Raw genomic sequence first — 15,450 nt, forward strand, 5'->3', positions numbered from 1 at the left:
TAACTTTCTTAAACGGTATAGTTGATAAGTCCTAAAAATTTCCGGAGACAATAAAACATTTTTATTGCAATTTCAATTTGAAAAATAAAATCAGATTGAAAACATAAAAAAATTACCCCTAATAAAACAGTTTGGAATTAGATTGGTAGAAATGAAAAAAAAAAAAGTATTGCATATTTCCAATACGTCTTAAAGTAATCACATAATTGTTAAAATAATAAAAAAAAGGTTGTAAGGAGACATTAAAAAAATAGTTTTAAAATTGGAGTTAATGTTTTAACAGAAGGGATTTGAAGGGTGAGAAAATTGGATGTGTTAGAAATTTTGTGGCTGTGGAGAATGATTAGAGGAAGGTGAAGGCGGCCGAGTGGAAGCGAGTGAACTCAGTGGGTTTTTACAAATAAGAATTCGATTTCGGATTGGGTTGTTGGTTTCTCTTCTCTTCCTTCATTTCTTCTTTTTCCTGTTCTTCAATCGCTTCATCTTCATCTTCTTCTTCAATCGCTTCAATCAAAGCATGAGAAGAACAATTTGTTTGTAGAAGTTGTTGTTCCTCACTGTTAGGTGTTTCTTCCATCGCTCTCCCTTCAAACATGCTTCCGGCACTCTCTCAATTCAAGATTAACCATGTCGGGGCTAAATGCTCCCCTAACCCTATTCCCATGCTTCCCACGCTCTACCACACACGCAGGCCTTCACTTTACCGATCCTCTTCATCCTCCGACCTCAGGAATATCTCCGGCCTCAAAATTACCGCCCACGTCGAAACCGACTCCACCAGTCACTTGGAGCGTTGCTTCAACGCGCCCGTCGTTTCCGAGCCTGCCTCTATGAAGGGCGGTCAGTACGGCGCGTTCGGCGCCGTCACCTTGGAGAAATCAAAACTCGATTTATCGCAAAAGGAAACCTTTTCTAGCCCTGAGGTAACTCCTCTCTCTATTTTTAGTAACTAAATTAGGGTTTTCTTCCAAAATTTGTCGTTTGTATACTCTAGTTATGGCTTTTCCGTGTTTACCGAACGGCACTTATACTTCTTTTGTTTGTTATGTTTATCAGATAGAAATATCCGCATGAGAAATAAGGTGTCCAGTGCTTGTTTCAGGGTTTTCAGTATACGAGAAAGTATCATTAGTTTATTTTTATTTTTTGTTACTTGTCTAACAGTGTTTATCATTTCCGTTGCTACTAGTGGCAAGTGTGGCTGAAGAACTTAGTTAGATGCTAGCGTGTTAATTGAGAAGACTGAAAGTGTTGTGTACCAGTCCTTAAGTCTAAACTGAGATTGGATTAAACTTTTATGCTATAATAACATTGTTGCCATAAAGGATTACTGGTTACCAGGGTTTTAAATCAGTCGTGGATGCGGCTTCATTGTGTTTATTGATAGTGTGGGAAAGCATAGACAAAATGCTTGCGGTTGTAAATACTTGAACAAAATCGTGGTCGTGGACAGTATTTGCAAAATGATTATTTATACATTTGTATATAAATTCTTATACATGCATCTAAGATAGTAAAAGTAACCATTGTAACACGCATCTAATACTTAATAAGCTTAAATTCATAATTATAGATTTATAAGCATAAAGAGAGTCAATAACTAAGTTGATTCCCCATATAGAATTCTTAAATTACAAACAATTATACAAAACAACTTATAATACTGCATTAGTTTTTAGTGCCTACTCCAGAACCACTTGATACAAAACATCAGGCAGGTTGCAACTCCAGAACCACTTAGCATCTAAACAGAGCTGTATCTCACACAAATAGGGAGAGAAAACTGCACAAACCAAGGCAGAAAGAAACAAGAAGGAGGCAATGTTGCGCTTGGGAGAGAAGAACTCTGATGTAGTGGAGGGAAGCTCTGATTGGGTGGTTTGTGCAACAGAGTACGGGGAAGGTTTGTGTGAAGTTGAGAAGACGTAGGTAGGGTGTGTTCTCATTATTTAGGACTAGGGGCTTGGGTTTTATGGGATTAGGCTTTTAGAAGCCTTTAAAGAGAAAACAAAATGCACGATTCCACAATTATGTATGTTATAAAACCGCATCAACATTAGTCTTGTTTCTTGATTCTTAGCTATTTTTTGAACATCCACCTTTCGCTCTAAGCCCCTCCCTATGCATCTCCAATTAATATTTTAATTTCAGGTGCATAATGTACTGGCCAGAAGTTATATAGAGAGGAAACGTCTCCGTTCTTCCTTCTATGTTATCTCCTGACTTTATTAACTTGTAATGGGAGTCTATACAAGACCAGACTGGTCAGTAGGTGATGCTATGCTGGATCCTTTTAATGTTGTTGATTATGAATGCGTAAAAATGATGATATTTAGTCTAATATTACTGTTTGGTTTAAACTCTGTATTTCAGTATTTCGTACATGGCCTATGTATGTACTTGGTGGATGGCGACTTGGATTACATGAGTGTTTTTTTAATGTTTTCATTAACAAGCTTAATATCTTGAAGTTCAGAATACTCCCAAAAATTTTAAATAAACCGAGTCCAATGGTATTGTGTAGTCCATTTAGCTGAAATTTATTGTTAGTATTTGGAAATTCATTTTTGGCCTTTTGTTTGCAGCTAGCCACTGGGGGAGGTGGTGGAGATATTGGAAAGAAAATCAATCATGGTGGTGGTGATGGAGGCGATGATGATGGTGATGATGATGATTACTTTGATGACTTTGATGAAGGTGATGAGGGAGATGAGGGTGGCTTGTTTAGGAGACGAATACTTTTTGAAGAGGTTAGAAATACTGTTCATTCTATGTAATGAGTTTTTCCCCCTTTATGAAGTATACAACTTCATTTGATGTTTCCTCTAGAATGAAACTCAGTCTGTCTTTGTTGTAGCTATTTGACCGAAAGTTTGTGGACGCTGTGTTAAATGAGTGGCAAAGGACTATGATGGATTTGCCTGCAGGGCTTCGGCAAGCTTATGAAATGGTACCATAATTTTCAGTTTAATTTTACTTGTTTAGTCCATTACGCATAGCGCTGCATACTGAATGAAATTTGTTGTTTAGGGGTTGGTTAGTTCAGCTCAAATGGTAAAATTTCTCGCAATCAATGCAAGGCCAACCACCAGTAGGTTTATTTCCCGAACACTGCCTCAAACACTATCAAGGTCTTTCATTGGCAGGTAATTGGTTGTCTTGAAATATTTTATTCTAATATAACAACATTTGGGATCTAATGCCTCACATTTAACCCCAATTTTTTTCTCCTGAAATCATTAGGATTTAATTTGACTTTATCTTTACTGATTCTATTTTAATCCAGGTAATCAGCAAGAGTTTAATTTGCAGTAATGTTGGCCCCAATTGTTATTTTATTATAGAGAATGAGTTTGTGAGTTGGAAGAATACTTTTGAACCTAGAACTAAGATAGATTTTTTCCCCTTCCCCCTTCATTCCCATCAGATCTATTGAACTTTGAGCTTTCATTTTGGAGTGAATCTTTGTATAAACCACTATCTCGTATATTCATCTTTTATCGTGCAGGTTGCTCGCAGATCCTGCATTCTTGTATAGGTTTGTATTGGAGGAGGTAGCTACAGTGGGTTGCTCATTGTGGTGGGAGTTAAAAAATCGGAAAGATAGGTGTGTTATACATTTAAAACCGTTTGGAAGTTTGTCTGGTATTCTTAATGATGAATTAAAGTAATAATTTTTAACTTCAATTTGAATCTAGGATAAAGCAGGAGTGGGATCTTGCACTTGTGAACGTGCTGACAGCGGCAGCATGCAATGCACTAGTTGTTTGGTCCCTTGCTCCTTGTCGATCATATGGGAACACATTTCGGTTTGATTTACAAAATACATTGCAGAAGCTTCCAAACAACATATTTGAGAAGAGCTATCCACTTAGGGAATTTGATTTGCAAAAGAGAATCCAATGCTTTTTGTTCAAGGCTGCTGAGTTGTGCATGGTTGGTTTGAGTGCTGGTGCAGTACAAGGTGCTTTGTCAAACACTTTGGCCAGTAAAAAGGAGGGAAGGTGTGCAGGGTTGAAACTCAACCTTATTTTTTATAGTATTCAATTCATTTAATTTTTTCATTAATCCCACGATTGATTAAATCACGAGTGCTAAATACTAATTTTAATCCTTGCATGTGTTGTGCCTGCAGATTATCTGTTACAGTCCCGAGTGTGAGCAGTAATGCGCTTGGTTACGGTGCTTTTCTCGGAATTTATGCTAACCTTAGATATCAACTGTTATGTGGGTTTGATAGAGCAATGATGACCCATTTTGATGTTATTGGAGTTGCCCTGTTCTTCAGCACAACATTCAGGTGTGGTTTTTTCTCTATCGAATAAGTTGTTCACCTTGAATCCATTTTACCATTTTAAGTTACATGGTAGAGGAAGAAATTATTTTTAAGATCTGTTTTTTGAAAACTTATTCCGAATTTTATGCAGGTTCTTGAACGTTCAATTAGGAGAGACTTCTAAGCGTGTATGGCTTGGAGTTGAGGCAGATCCACTGGCTCAGTCGGATGACCTCTTGAAAGTGTACAACAGGACGTCTGAGAATGTAGAAACGCCATCCTCAAAATGGTTTATATCAAAGAATGCGGTTGTTTCTGGGCTTGGCCTCCTGGGCATCAAACAAAGGAGTGAAGACGGGACAGGTGCAGAATCCTCAGCTCCTAAAGCTCGGCGGAAAAGGATTGTTAGGAAGAAGGTTGCGGCGGGTTCTGCGTGATGTGACGCTGTCCAATTTTGCTCTTTGCTACTTCTGGAGTATCCTTGGGCGGTTCACTGGCTGCTCCATACTAAGTTGGGGGTTAATTAGTGGACCAACATTTTTTTATCACATTAACTGAGATTTCAGGAGGGTTTTGTTTCTAAATTTTGTAGGAATTCTTATATTCATCGTTTGCGCATTGCTATCTGATTCTGTACTATATATTTCGAATCTATTGAATAAAGTAGAGCAAGTATTTTCTTTCACCTCTTGCTTGTTCTCGTCGTCTGGTATCCCGAACGTAAGTTCTGAACTTCGAAGAATCTTGCCAATCTTGGATTTCATGAAAAAAAAATGTAATAAAATTATATAAAATAGTAGTAAAAAATGGAATTATATGAAATAAGAGAAAAGCAGAAATGGGGAAGGAAGTGCGTGAAGTGATGGTGCAGGGCGGTAACGTTGAATTAAAGGAGTTATATGAAAGGGAAGGGAAAGGGTAAAAATGAGTTGAGTAATATCGAGAATGGGTTTGATGTCAGTGGTGGAGTGGTGGGTGGTGTACCAGCCAACAATCCTGAACTTCACATGGAACCCTCCTCACACACCCTTCTCCTCCCCTCTCTTCCTATCTCTCTCGATCATAACATACCTCTCACTGACTCTCCTCCTCACCTACCTGATCCCTCTCCCACTCATTCCTCCCCGCCTCCTGAAGCCCATCACCGCCCTCCACAACCTCACCCTCTTCCTCCTCTCCCTCTTCATGGTCCTGGGCTGCACCCTCACCCTCCTCACCCACACCCCACACCTCCGCTGGGCCATCTGCTTCCCACCCGCCACACCCCCCTCCGGGCCTCTCTTCTTCTGGGCCTACGTCTTCTACCTCTCAAAGTTCCTCGAATTCCTTGACACCCTCTTCATCATCCTCTCCCGCTCAACCCGACGCCTCTCCTTCCTCCACGTTTACCACCACTCCACCGTCGTTCTCATGTCCTATCTCTGGCTCCAAACCTCCCAGTCCCTCTTTCCCGTCGCCCTCCTCACCAACGCCTCCGTCCACGTCGTCATGTACGCCTACTACTTCCTCACCGCCCTCTCCTTCCGCCCCTCCTGGAAGCGCGCCGTCACCGACTTCCAGATCCTCCAGTTCCTCTTCAGCTTCGCAATTTCTGCCCTAATGCTCCACTACCACTTCACCTCCGGATGCTCCGGAATTTGGGGCTGGTGCTTCAATGCCCTCTTCAACGCCTCTCTTTTGGCCCTTTTTCTTAATTTTCATCTCAAGAGTTATGCTAACAGGAGGAACACCGCCGACAAACGCATTCTTCACAAGGACTCCTGATCATTCTCTCCAGTAAGACGCAATATAATTATTTATTTGTTGCATTTCAGTGACACTGCTACTTGTTTCGTTTTCTTTCTCTTGCCTTACAATTCAACCCATGAAGCTTTTTTATTGTCTAGATTGATCATGTATTAGTGTTACAATTACAGTTTAAACCCTCATACCAGTTGTATGTTTCATTCTCCTCCCTGCTTCCAACACCCAAATGAACGTTTTCCTGGTACGTTTTGGCCGCCACTTTTGTGATAAATCTTGATAAAAAAACTACTACTTCAAGAGGCTATCTCTGGAATGGGAAAATTTTTCTGTTTCAACACAAATCTTTAAAACTTGCGTCTTTATTCAGTGTTTCTGTCTATGGTGGTTGGACTCCATCTTGAAACTCTGTTCTTGAGAAATTGTGCTTTGAAAATTTGACTTTTTGATGCATGCTGTCATCTTTTTGTTTCTTCACTTAAATTGTGTTATTAGATTATTTGAATTTTAAAATTTGAAAGTTGCAGTGAATTTGGTTTTGAATAATATTTTAGTCTTTTAAATTACAATAAATTCAATGTTAATCTGTTAAATTTACTGTATATATAATATTGACAGTTAAAAAAAACAGTGTCCGAAGTTTAAAATGGCTTTTTCTTCAAATTTGAAACCTAAAATATTTACTTAAAAGAAAAATGAAAAGACTGAAATCAGATACAACATCCTTAAACTTCATACATTAAAAATGGAATCAATGCCTATGTTTTCAACGTTTCAGTGTTCACCGATTTAAGCTAGTGTACTATGTTGATGTTGGTTGTTTTATCATGTTTATATGATGTTTTTGGATAAATGTATTATTTTGCTATTTTATTTTGTGATTCAAGCTTCAACAGCCGTTCTCTTTAATTTTCCATTAGCTTTAAAATTAGAAGAAAAAATATGCAACCTTTGACCGTAGACCAAGTTTTTTATAGATTCACATAAAGTTTGAGTTATAATTTTCTTAATCTCAAATTTAAGTAAAACTAATTATGTATTATTTGTTGATATATTATATTATAATAAAATGTTTAATCCCTCACAATAGAAGACGGCCTGCATAGTTTATTCTACATTGTCAACTTTGATTATTTCATAGTCTATTTTTTTTTTGTCTTAGTTTAACATTTCTCATCACTATGTTTTAACACGTTTAGTGAAATAAATTAATTTTAAAATATTGACCTAAAAATTAGGTTAAGTAAGACTAAAATTAAAATTATGTCCCAGTTAAATAAATTTCACAACTAAAACAATTAACTTTTAATCTTAATAAACTTGTTTATATGATATTTGAAGAGAAAATGAATTTTGGATGGAATTATATCACTATAAGCTTTTTGGTTAATTTTATTAAACTAGGATAAATTGGTAAATCGTGTATAATAGTTTGAAAAAAAAACATATCATCTATTCCTCTCTCTGTATATATAAAGGGAATATTATTTTTTTTGGTGTACATATTTTCTTTCCAATTCTATCCTTTAAATAACTATTATTTTAAATTAAAATAATTGTGTTTTCATTTTTATCCTTTAAATGACAGTTAATTTAAATTTAATTATTTTTTAAATTAAAAGAATTATGTTATCATTTTAGTCTTTTAATTATTATTTATTTAAATTCAATTATTTTGTAATTAAATTAATTGTCTGCAATAAAAAAAAAAGAAACACGTGTTTTCACCTGTGGAAGTTAATAATGTTACATATTTTTTAAGAAAAATAAGTTTTAAGTTTGTGTGTTTGTTTGTATGTGTTTTTTATGTTAATAAATATATTATATTAAAAGATATTTAAATATATATTATATTAAAAGATATTTAAATATATATTATTTTAAAATATATTTAGAAGTTAAGAAATACTAAATTATATTTAGAAGTTGAGAAAAAATAATAACATTCTTAAGTTTATAATTAAATTTTAAATAAAATCAATATTACAAATTATTAATAAGTTTAGAAAGTCAATGTATATGTAAAAGTGTAAAAAGTAAATTTTGTAAAATTACAAAGGATATAAGATGTGAAAATATATAGAGTAAACTATAAAAAATATAAAGGATAAACTATGCAAAAAAAAGTTGAGTATATTTATTATAAATACAAATCAATATATGGATATATTAGACTCATATAATTAGTGCATCGACAAGTTTGTGTAATATCTAATGCTAGACTCGTATAATAAGTATATAGATACACTCATTTAATGGGTATTGTTACACTCATTTAATGTGTATGACAAACTCGTCTATTATGTATTCCAAGATATGTCTAATAAGATAATAAATAGAGTTATCTAATGTGTATTAATTAGTGTATAGACAAATGTGTGTTGCAAAACTCATTTAATCAGTGTATAAATATACTCACTTAATGCATATTCTTATACATTTATCTAACTAATGTATGTAATTACTTATTTTATGTTTTATGCACGAAATTCTTATCTAATTAGTGTATGGATAGACTCTTCTAATGTGTATTGTTAAATTCATTTAATTACTATAGGGACATACTCTTTTAATGTATATTATAAGATTCATTTAATTAGTGAATGAACATACTCGTCTAATGTGTATTAATAAACTAGTCTAATCCGTGTATGTTGTTGGTAGACTAGTTTAATCATTGTTTGGATAGACTCCTATAATGAGTATTCTTAAACTCATAATCAATGTATGAAATGTGTCTTTAATGTTTTTTTTTTGTTATATTTGTCAAGTGAAAGTATGGACAAACTCACTTAATGTATATTGTTAGACTTACATTAATAGACCAATTTAATGTTTTTTGTTATATTTGTTTAATCATGAATGTAATGACTCGTTTAATATTTTCTATTATATTCATCTAATTAGTTTATAGACAAACTCGTCTAATATATATTTCTAAACTTGTCTAATGTTTTTTATTATACTAATATAATCAATTTATGGGCAAATTGGTCTAATGTGTATTGCAAGATCTATTTAATATTTTTTGTTATATTTGTTTACTTAATGAACGAAATGACTCATCTAATATTTTTTACATTACTCGTTTGATTCGTATAAGATAGACTTGTTTAATGTATATGGTTAAACTCATTTATTTATTGGTTACATCCGTTGGATGAAGGAATGTGTGATTGTATTTTGTGATAAGATTAGGAATGGCAAAAAAAATTGTGCCTGCGGATATTCATAGATAAAATCCGCTATAGATAGTTAGTACATGTGGATATTTACTATTCACGGGTTATGGGTAGCGGATATTTTAATATCCGCTTATAAACGGGTCGGGTGCAGATATTATGCTACCTGACTTATGGATACCCGTTATCTGCAAAATATAAAAAAAAAATTTAAAATATATTTAATTTAATTTAAAATAAAATTAATTTATATTTTATTAAATTAAATTTAATTTAAATTAAATTTTACATTTTATTTTATTTTATTTATATTAAAATTTACATATTATTTTGCAATTTTATTTTAAAATTATATAAAATATTTTTTTTAGTGAATTTTAAAATATCGATGAATTTTATTAAAACATGTGGATGGCAAACATATTATAGATAAAATTTTCATTTATGAATCGAGTTGCAATACACACTATTCATACTCGACATACCGGTTATCGTTACTATATAGAAGACTAACTCGTTAAAACATTCTGTTAAAAATCATACGTTCACATGATATCTTAATTTTGAAAGCTCTCTTTGAAACATGTATAGTTTTAAAAATTAGACAGTTGTTAGACAGTTGGTTTGATTGGAAGACGGTGGTTGAGCCTTTTATTATAATTAACATACATTACTTCGATGGGACTCAAATCAATATCAAAAGTATCCATTTTCAGATAAATCGATTACTTGCTATGATTTGAAGTTTCTTTAAAATTCGTCGTGCATATAATTAATACAAGTAACAAAAGAGAAACAAAAACTAAGGAAAAATGAAAATAAATGAAAATAGTAACTAGTTGTAATAAATAATACAACACTTTTCATAATTTTTTAAAATTATTTTTTTCTCTCCCATCCCACAACCTACTTACATTTCATGATCTTCTAACTTCTTAATTAAATACACAATTCCATTTAGGTTTTTTAAATATAAATTCATGAGAAGTATAAATGCCACTTAAAAGAACATAGAAGTGGGTAAAATTTTCATAATTAAATCATGTGTTTTTTTTTTCTAAAAAATATTTGATTTTTAAGTTGAGTTTAGATAATGCTTTATTCAATTATTAGTATAAGTTATTATTGAGGTACGGAAAAAGTACTGTATTTACGATCCAATATACAAAATAGATTTAATCGTGATTTTAATATACCAAAATAAATTAATTTTAAATTTGTTGTTAATTATTATTTTTACTATAAAATTATTTATTTCAAGGATTTTGAAATTTTTTACTAAATACCAGCAGATTTCACTTAAAGCATGTATACTTTTGTTAGTACCTTATAAGAAAGCATTTATAATAAAGAGGAAACTTGTTTTGATTCATATGAAAGTAAAATTTGAGTTAAAAAAATTGGACATTTTAAATGACCTCATGGTGCTCAAAATGAGGATTAATACTGCTCAATTTACATATATATACATATATATATATATATATATATATATATATATATAACAAATTTATATTTTTCTATATTACTAATGTTTTGTTTTGGAGGTAGTACATGAATCCTACAAGTGTATGGTGAGGATGTTTACTTATATGTTTAATTAACTTTGTAAAAGAAAAAAAATAAAGCATTTGAAGAAACATTAAATGTGGTATACAGTTTGGTTTAAAAATGAATGCTAAAAATAATAAAACCCAACCTAAATTTTGCTGTTTGATTGTGATTTTAGGATCATATATTCCTATTCCTATTAAATTTGTCTATTTATACCAAAGAGTTGGGAGAATTAGGGTTGGCTCTTGGGTCAGAAGTTAATGTCAGAGTATTAATAAGGTAACACACATGTATATTTATTTGACATACATTATAAAATTAAAATAGTCATTAAAAAGTAATTTTTTGTACTGAATGTAAAAAAAATTGTATGTTTTAAATATAATTTCTCTTAAAAAAATATATTTTTGACACATAATGTCTTTTTAACAATTTTATAACAATTTTTATGATAATTTATAATTTTTAACAATTTCTTTTATAATTTGTTTTTATAACAATTTATATGATAATTTATAATTAATCAATTTCATATACATAGACCAATAAAATAGTTACAGTTAAAAAATCATTGTCCAAGTAGCATCAAACCATTTTCTGCACTCATTCATACAACACATTTTACAAACTTTCCATCCTCCATCATCAGATATCTTGTACTCAGTGCGAACCCATAATGCAGTAGGTGTGTTACTGCAAAAAAAAGAAAGAAAAAACTATAAGATTACATAAAAAAAATTGATATTCATAGCAACCCACCAGTACTAATATTCACTATGTGTGTCCCTTTCGAAAACATAAAGGGGGACACCTACTTTCTGCAGTGCCCCATTTTCATCCACTTCCGCCATTCCATTCACTAAATAATCAATGATGTTAGTTGGTAGATGCAGATCAACATTTCAAATTTAAATATTCACTGCCCTATTTATTTATTGCTATTCAATCAATAACTCAAACTATTACAATGCATGCTTCTAAAATCTACTCAAGTAGAGTAGTTGTTGTGAGAGTTTAAGTTGGGATAAAAAGTAGATATTCTTTACTTTAAAGCAAATAAACAGTAAGATGGTGTAACTAAACAAATCCTAAAAACCAGAACATGCTGCTGAGAAACTTGAAATGAAATGGCCACATGGCATTGGTCTGAAAAACACTTGGACATCATTCCAAGTGTTAAAATATATCACCTTTTCTTCCTTTTCTAAATTTGAATTTGTATTATGTTATTATTATTATTTTTGAATAGTCAAGATCTCATGCAGAATGAGTCACTGTAGAGGCCATGCATTTGCTTCTGCTCAGATTGCCACATTTATTGAGCAACTTTACCAGCTGTATATGATCACTGTTCATTACTTATAGTGTTTCGGCCTACCCTCTCACACTGTCATATATACATCAAACAACTTCAAGCTTGCATTTTTCCTCCTCCAACATTTCAAGATCTCTCTCTCTTCTTCCCCAGCAGCACAGTACTAGGTTGTTTTTGTGTTGTGTTGTTGTGGTAGTTGAGTTTGAGAAAATGTTATCATCAGGGTTGGATTTGGAGTACTGGCTAGTGAACCATCCTACCATAAGAAACTTCTCATGGACACCAGGTAAAACCCTAGGTTCCTCACCACACTTTCTCTTCTTCACCATTCTCTCTTACCTTTTCTCCACCTTCATTCTCCCCCACAGGATCATATCCTCCTCCATATCTCCACAGTTCATCAAAACCATCTCAGCCCTCCACAACATCTTCCTCCTTCTCCTCTCTTTCACCATGGCCCTTGGCTGCCTCCTCTCCACCCTCTACCATGCACCTCACCTCCACTGGATCGTCTGCTTCCCTCCCCACACCAAGCCCACCGGGCCTCTCTTCTTCTGGGCCTACATCTTCTACCTCTCCAAGATCCTCGAGTTCGCCGACACCCTCCTCATCATCCTCAGCAAATCCATCCAACGCCTCACCTTCCTCCACGTCTACCACCACTCCACCGTCGTCATCATGTGCTACATCTGGCTCCAAACCTCCCAGACCCTCTTCCCCGCCGTCCTCTTCACCAACGCCTCCGTGCATGTCCTGATGTACGCCTACTACTTATCCTGCGCACTCGGTGTGCGCCCCAGATGGAAGAAGATCGTCACCAACGTTCAGATCTTGCAGTTCTACTCCAGTTTCCTCGTTCTCGCCGTCATGCTCTACTACCACTTCACCGGCTCTGGCTGCTCCGGCGTTTGGGGTTGGACCTTCAACGTCGTCTTCTACGCCTCTCTTCTCGTTCTCTTCGTAGACTTTCACAAGAAGAGCTACGGTGCATCCTCCAAGAAGAACAAACTCGCCGTTAAGCCTTCCAAGACCTTCTTTTGTTCCAATCACACTCTCAAGTGATTGCTTCCTACGATTGCCCTATTTATGGTACGACATCATCATTATTCTTCCAATTCATTCTTTTTGTGAAATCGAAATTCCATAGCATGTCACGTAACCTGGTCGGTCGTGAGAACTACCAACATGTCTCAGTCTCTCACTATCATCTACCTGTTTTTTTATTCCTCCACTTTTTTAATTTTTTTTCCTTGATTCTGACTCTGGGAACTTTTGTTAATGGCAACAAGCCGAATATTGAAATTGGGCTATGTGGGTGTTAAGGATTTGGTTGAGTTCGTGTGGAATATATATATTTTTTTAAATCGTTTTGTTAATGTGGATTTGTTTAGTATTACACGCACGACATTTACCTTAAAATCTGGGACAAAACCTATGTACTCTAGATATTTATATATATAGTTGGTGTTGTTGTTCCATTAAATGCGGAGTTTATCTAAAAATAGTCGCGTTTCAAGATGAAACTAATGATGTCCATGATTATATATAGATGGGAAAAATAAACGTGTTATATATATGCATGCATGGCCTAAGTAATTAAATTAATCGCGTTCTGAAAGCACTTTTGAATTGTGGTCCTAGAACAGCTGCACAAGTCATCATCAAAATAAAATTTAACAGCTGCATTTATAATATACCAACTACCAACAACAGCAACAAAATAAAGACTATTACTCTGCGCTAGATCTTCTACCTGGTACTACAATTATTGTTAATTGGAATTGCCTTTTTCCTATCTTCTCATAGTTCTATTGGAATGATGAACTGTTTTACAGTGAGACAAAAAGATTATCCTATTATATAAAGATAATTTGATGGTAATTACACTTTTCTATTTTATGTTATATTTATTAATTTTGGGTGGAAGATTTTTTTTTTAATTATACTTCTGCAGCTTATTTAAATGACACAGGTACATCAAATACTGTTTACATGTCGATATTCAATTAATTTGATTCTCTATCTATATATGTTCAATCTTATAATTAAATTCGCCTTAGCTAGGGTCCAGAATGACACCAACCAGTAATAATAATCATTAATGTTATCCAAGACAAACAATCATTTTATAGAAAATTTGTAAAAGAACTTAAAATAATAGAATAATCACACCCTTTTCCAAGGGCTTTCTATGTTGTAACATTGACGACTCATGTTTAAACTTTTTTATATATTAGTTAAAAATAATAATAAAATAGTAATCGATATGAATACACAACACGCATTTTTTCTATTAAAATTTAAAACTTATATGTTTTGCTAATTGTATTTCAATTATATTTCATTTTTAATATATATAATGAGAAAAAAAATTACAATCATAATACAAATTTTTTAATTATGTTAATTCTGTTCAATTTTAGACATAAGTTCAATCCATATAAAAGATTAATATCACAATTAACTTAAAAACTTTTAAGGCAATAGGTTTGTGGTATAGAGGAATACTAAAGTATGATACCACACTGATGAATCAAATTTATCAAAGAAACATAAATAAAACATGAATCTAACCTACACAAAAACATCAATAAATTTATGAATTTATTAAATTGTCTCTACTTAAAAATGAGAGTTAGACTCGTATCTACTTTCCTAAGAACATCAATATGGATATAAAGTAGTGGTGGTCTACTTAAAAATGAGATTTAGACTCGTATCTACCTTCCTAGGAACATCAATATGGATATATAAAGTAGTGGTGGTGGATGCATCAATATTTTTCTCGTGTCTTTGGGTAACGTAGTAGCACATTCTCCCTTTGCTAGTTTCCTCACAAGAAAAGCTTGCGTCTTTTGGACCTCTTATGACATTTCAACCGAAAACCGAATCTGGATCCTTGCCTAGTTCCATTCCAACCGGCAATGAAAATGAATACGGTGACATGAGAACTAGACAAGGACCCAGGTTCGGTTTTGGGTTGAAATGCTATAAGACATCCAAAAGACGCAAGCTTTTCTTACGAGGAAACTAGCAAAGGGAGAATGTGTTACTACGCTACCCAAAGACACGAGAAAAATTGCACCAAAACACAATGAAAACTCATTTTAATCGGTTCAAATGGAAGATAATCCATCAAAGACTAATTTAATCGGAGTAAAAGTAAGTTTAAACGGTTCAAAAGAGACAAAACGCACCTGGAAATGCAATGTCACGGAGAGAAAAGGCGAGAAGGAAGACGATGAAGTGCGCGTAATCGTAGGTTAGATTTCTGATTTAACAGCAAACAAGACGTCGAACACAGAGGGCACCAACGTCTATTCTCGCCTAGACGTCGGGGCCCTCACTAATATGACGTCCAAAACAACTTTTCACCTACC

At 33.4% G+C, this 15,450-nt stretch overlaps 3 protein-coding genes across 3 annotated transcripts; all 3 read left to right on the plus strand.

Annotated features, from left to right (window-relative positions):
• The first annotated feature begins 283 nt into the window (after nt 1-283).
• LOC108343003 (protein RETICULATA-RELATED 1, chloroplastic) lies at nt 284-4,961 on the plus strand. The gene is made up of 8 exons (XM_017580991.2): nt 284-923; nt 2,586-2,750; nt 2,858-2,950; nt 3,031-3,146; nt 3,509-3,607; nt 3,699-4,004; nt 4,136-4,300; nt 4,428-4,961. The coding sequence occupies exons 1-8, from the start codon at nt 594-596 to the stop codon at nt 4,711-4,713; spliced, it is 1,560 nt and encodes a 519-aa protein (XP_017436480.1). The 5' UTR covers nt 284-593; the 3' UTR covers nt 4,714-4,961.
• Nucleotides 4,962-5,090: 129 nt separating this feature from the next.
• LOC108343004 (elongation of fatty acids protein 3-like) lies at nt 5,091-6,326 on the plus strand. The gene has a single exon (XM_017580992.2). It carries the CDS (start codon nt 5,222-5,224, stop codon nt 6,038-6,040), a length of 819 nt encoding a protein of 272 aa, XP_017436481.1. The 5' UTR covers nt 5,091-5,221; the 3' UTR covers nt 6,041-6,326.
• Nucleotides 6,327-12,100: 5,774 nt separating this feature from the next.
• Nucleotides 12,101-13,536, plus strand: LOC108341737 (elongation of fatty acids protein 3-like; the record flags this gene model as incomplete). The annotated part of the gene is made up of 1 exon (XM_017579379.2): nt 12,101-13,536. A coding segment is annotated over one exon (1,032 nt), but the record flags the coding sequence as incomplete, so codon positions are not given.
• Between the last annotated feature and the right edge of the window lie 1,914 nt (nt 13,537-15,450).

This window comes from Vigna angularis, chromosome 6, assembly GCF_016808095.1.
Source record: "Vigna angularis cultivar LongXiaoDou No.4 chromosome 6, ASM1680809v1, whole genome shotgun sequence".
NCBI classification, from domain to species: domain Eukaryota; kingdom Viridiplantae; phylum Streptophyta; class Magnoliopsida; order Fabales; family Fabaceae; genus Vigna; species Vigna angularis.

What these genes read in the sequence shown, in the direction of transcription:
- LOC108343004 (XM_017580992.2), top strand. Translation starts at nt 5,222, where the DNA reads ATGGGTTTGATGTCAGTGGTGGAGTGGTGGGTGGTGTACCAGCCAACA.
- LOC108343003 (XM_017580991.2), top strand. Translation starts at nt 594, where the DNA reads ATGCTTCCGGCACTCTCTCAATTCAAGATTAACCATGTCGGGGCTAAA. An exon ending in TCAAGGTCTTTCATTGGCAG is followed by an intron (nt 3,147 to 3,508) that starts GTAATTGGTTGT and finishes TTTATCGTGCAG; the next exon opens with GTTGCTCGCAGATCCTGCAT. An exon ending in TTAAAAAATCGGAAAGATAG is followed by an intron (nt 3,608 to 3,698) that starts GTGTGTTATACA and finishes ATTTGAATCTAG; the next exon opens with GATAAAGCAGGAGTGGGATC.